The sequence below is a fragment of the Phytophthora cinnamomi genome, assembly GCF_018691715.1.
Source record: "Phytophthora cinnamomi strain GKB4 chromosome Unknown Contig43, whole genome shotgun sequence".
Lineage (NCBI taxonomy): Eukaryota > Oomycota > Peronosporomycetes > Peronosporales > Peronosporaceae > Phytophthora > Phytophthora cinnamomi.
Window position 1 is genome coordinate 58,537 of NW_027150976.1, and position 2,419 is coordinate 60,955.

The window sequence follows — 2,419 nt, forward strand, 5'->3', positions numbered from 1 at the left end:
CTGAAATTTCGTGGCTTAAATGTGAAGAAGCAGAAAAATCAAAGCTACGCCCTGCCTCGATTTGATTATTTCTCGTAGTCTACGCGGCGTGGACGCGGTCACAGGCAAATCAAGGCAAAAGATTCGTTGGAGCAATCAATTTGAGTTTCTTTTCAACAAACCATTCACCCGACTACTCGATGAACCATCGAACTGAACGTGTCTGACAAGCATATATTGTGTGTTACTTTGAAGTCCGCGCGGAGCAGGACGGCGTCTGGGAGAAACAAGATCAGAGCTCGGAAAAATATTGTTTTTATTTTACTGAGAGGGTGGGTCAACTGTCGCTGGACTCTGTAGCACCCGCGGCCACGACAGGGTCACCCGTCACCTCCATCCTCAGCTCCACGCCATTTGACGGGCAAAACCATCTCTGCAGTTAGAGCCCTTGAGGAGAGAACGTATAGCGTCCAGACAGCGAGCTGTGGCACGCATGATTTTCGTCGGCGGCCATGGCGTTCTGAACCAAGTAGTGGATGCACTGCTCAAGAGCGCAGTGCCATCTCAGAAGGCCATCGTGCCTGCGTCCAAGGCGGCCAGCATCCAGATCTTCGTGGCCACCCCTGGCCTTGGTCGACAACGACCTCCGCTGCAGAACGGCAATTACGCCGAGAAGAAGATCAACAGGAAGTGTCGTGCTGCAGGATTCCTGCAGCGGGGAAAAGAACCCGAAAAATGCTGTGATTTTCGTAACTATTTGTATGTTAAATAAATAAAATATGAAGACGAAAGAATAGCGGATCAATGCCGTGGAGAGGGAAGGTAACTTTCTTATGGCGGCACGCCTGAACTAGGTCGTCTGCGACTTGGCTGGGAATACCTGTGTTGTAAAGTGCAGCTGCAAACATTGATACAGATTGCCGTGACATGGACGGCCTGGAGATCGAGATAATATTTCGATCAAACATTTCTTGTCGTTGAGGCCAACTGGCTGCATTTCTCGTCCTCTACCTCGTCGATATCTTCATTCGCTTCAGCATGCGATTCATTATCATTATCATAACTCTTGGATTCCACTTGACGCCGGAAAATGTGTCGACGACCAATTCGGCTGGAATACACACTGTAGCACACAAAAACTTCAAAATAGGGATATTGCGAATTCTCGTGCACTTCTACCGCAGCTCATCATGGCAGTCACGAACAAGTCTCATCTCACTAAACTAGGCAATCCATAATGGCGGATACGCACAGTTTCATCTTGCCAAACTAGGCAATCACCGGGCGTCACGCACCATAGCGCTCTTGCGTATTATGCATATCACCCAATTCTATTAGCAACCATCGGATTAAAAGCTCGATCGAGCAGCCCTCTCGATCTAGTATTGTCATATACTACTTTTCACACGCTCACCGCAAAATTCAGAGCTGTTCCGGGCGAAGCACGGCTTTGTTTTGGTTCATCAATTCGCGTAATTTACGAGCCAATCAATTCTTTGCAAAGCGGATTGGCAATTTGCCAAACTAAACCATTAAACGTGATCAAAACCCGTAACGCAGACATTGAAAGTGCAGTCGTAGCTATTATCTGACGAATAGCTCGGACAATCTTGGACCATCGTGCAGGTCAAGCACGAATCTACCTCAGCTGCATGCTAAGTGGTCTACAAGTTAAAATCCAGAGCTGTTCCGGGCGAAGCACGGCTTTGTGACCTATTATAGGGAGTGCCCAATGGTTTTTCATAGGTTATATTGTAATCTATGAAAAGCCATTGTTTTGGCTCTTTTCACAATGTAACATTGGAGGGGCATGTTAGCAGTTGGGGAGTTACAATTTAACATCGGAGGGGTGCTAAGAGCATGTTATTGTAGGATAAGTATTCTTTGGCGGGGCACCCGACCCCTATCATTAGCTAATGCACTTGTTCCATCCAATCAGCACTTATTTTTTTACAATTTGTGGATCAGCTGCGGCATTTTAACTACATGCAATTCTCACGTTTTAGGGTTAGGTTTGTTGTGTGCAGACTTATTCCGGAAAAAAGTTGGAATGTTCCTTTTCGCGCAAATAAGTATCTATACAAAACTTCAGATATTTAGCGTTCTTATCTGCCGGACGAAACATCCCCAAGGATAGTGTGCATGCAATACTAAAGATAGCATCCCAACGTGGAAGCTTTTATAGTCACTCTAAGAATCGCACCAAGACGGAGAGGAGATGCAGCGAGCGTCCTGTGGTGGTCTCGATACCCCGGCAGGCACAATTGGCCAAGAACTAGCCGCGGAAAAAGTGTTTGGGGGGTTCCTCTCCTCGACAGGATTGTCGAAATCAGTGTTAGATTGCATGCATAGTTCGATAGCTAGCGGTGTTAACCTTCCCTGTAACGGGGTTACACGTACAAGTGGCTTGTGATTTTAACAGATAAGATATCTGTTAAAG

The 2,419-nt window shown here is 46.5% G+C and overlaps 1 protein-coding gene across 1 annotated transcript; it reads left to right on the forward strand.

The window, feature by feature from the left end:
- Positions 1-472: 472 nt before the first annotated feature.
- IUM83_17148 (uncharacterized protein) lies at positions 473-751 on the forward strand (the record flags this gene model as incomplete). Its single annotated transcript, XM_067942079.1, has 1 exon — positions 473-751. One exon carries the CDS (start codon positions 473-475, stop codon positions 749-751), a length of 279 nt encoding a protein of 92 aa, XP_067790900.1.
- Positions 752-2,419: the final 1,668 nt, after the last annotated feature.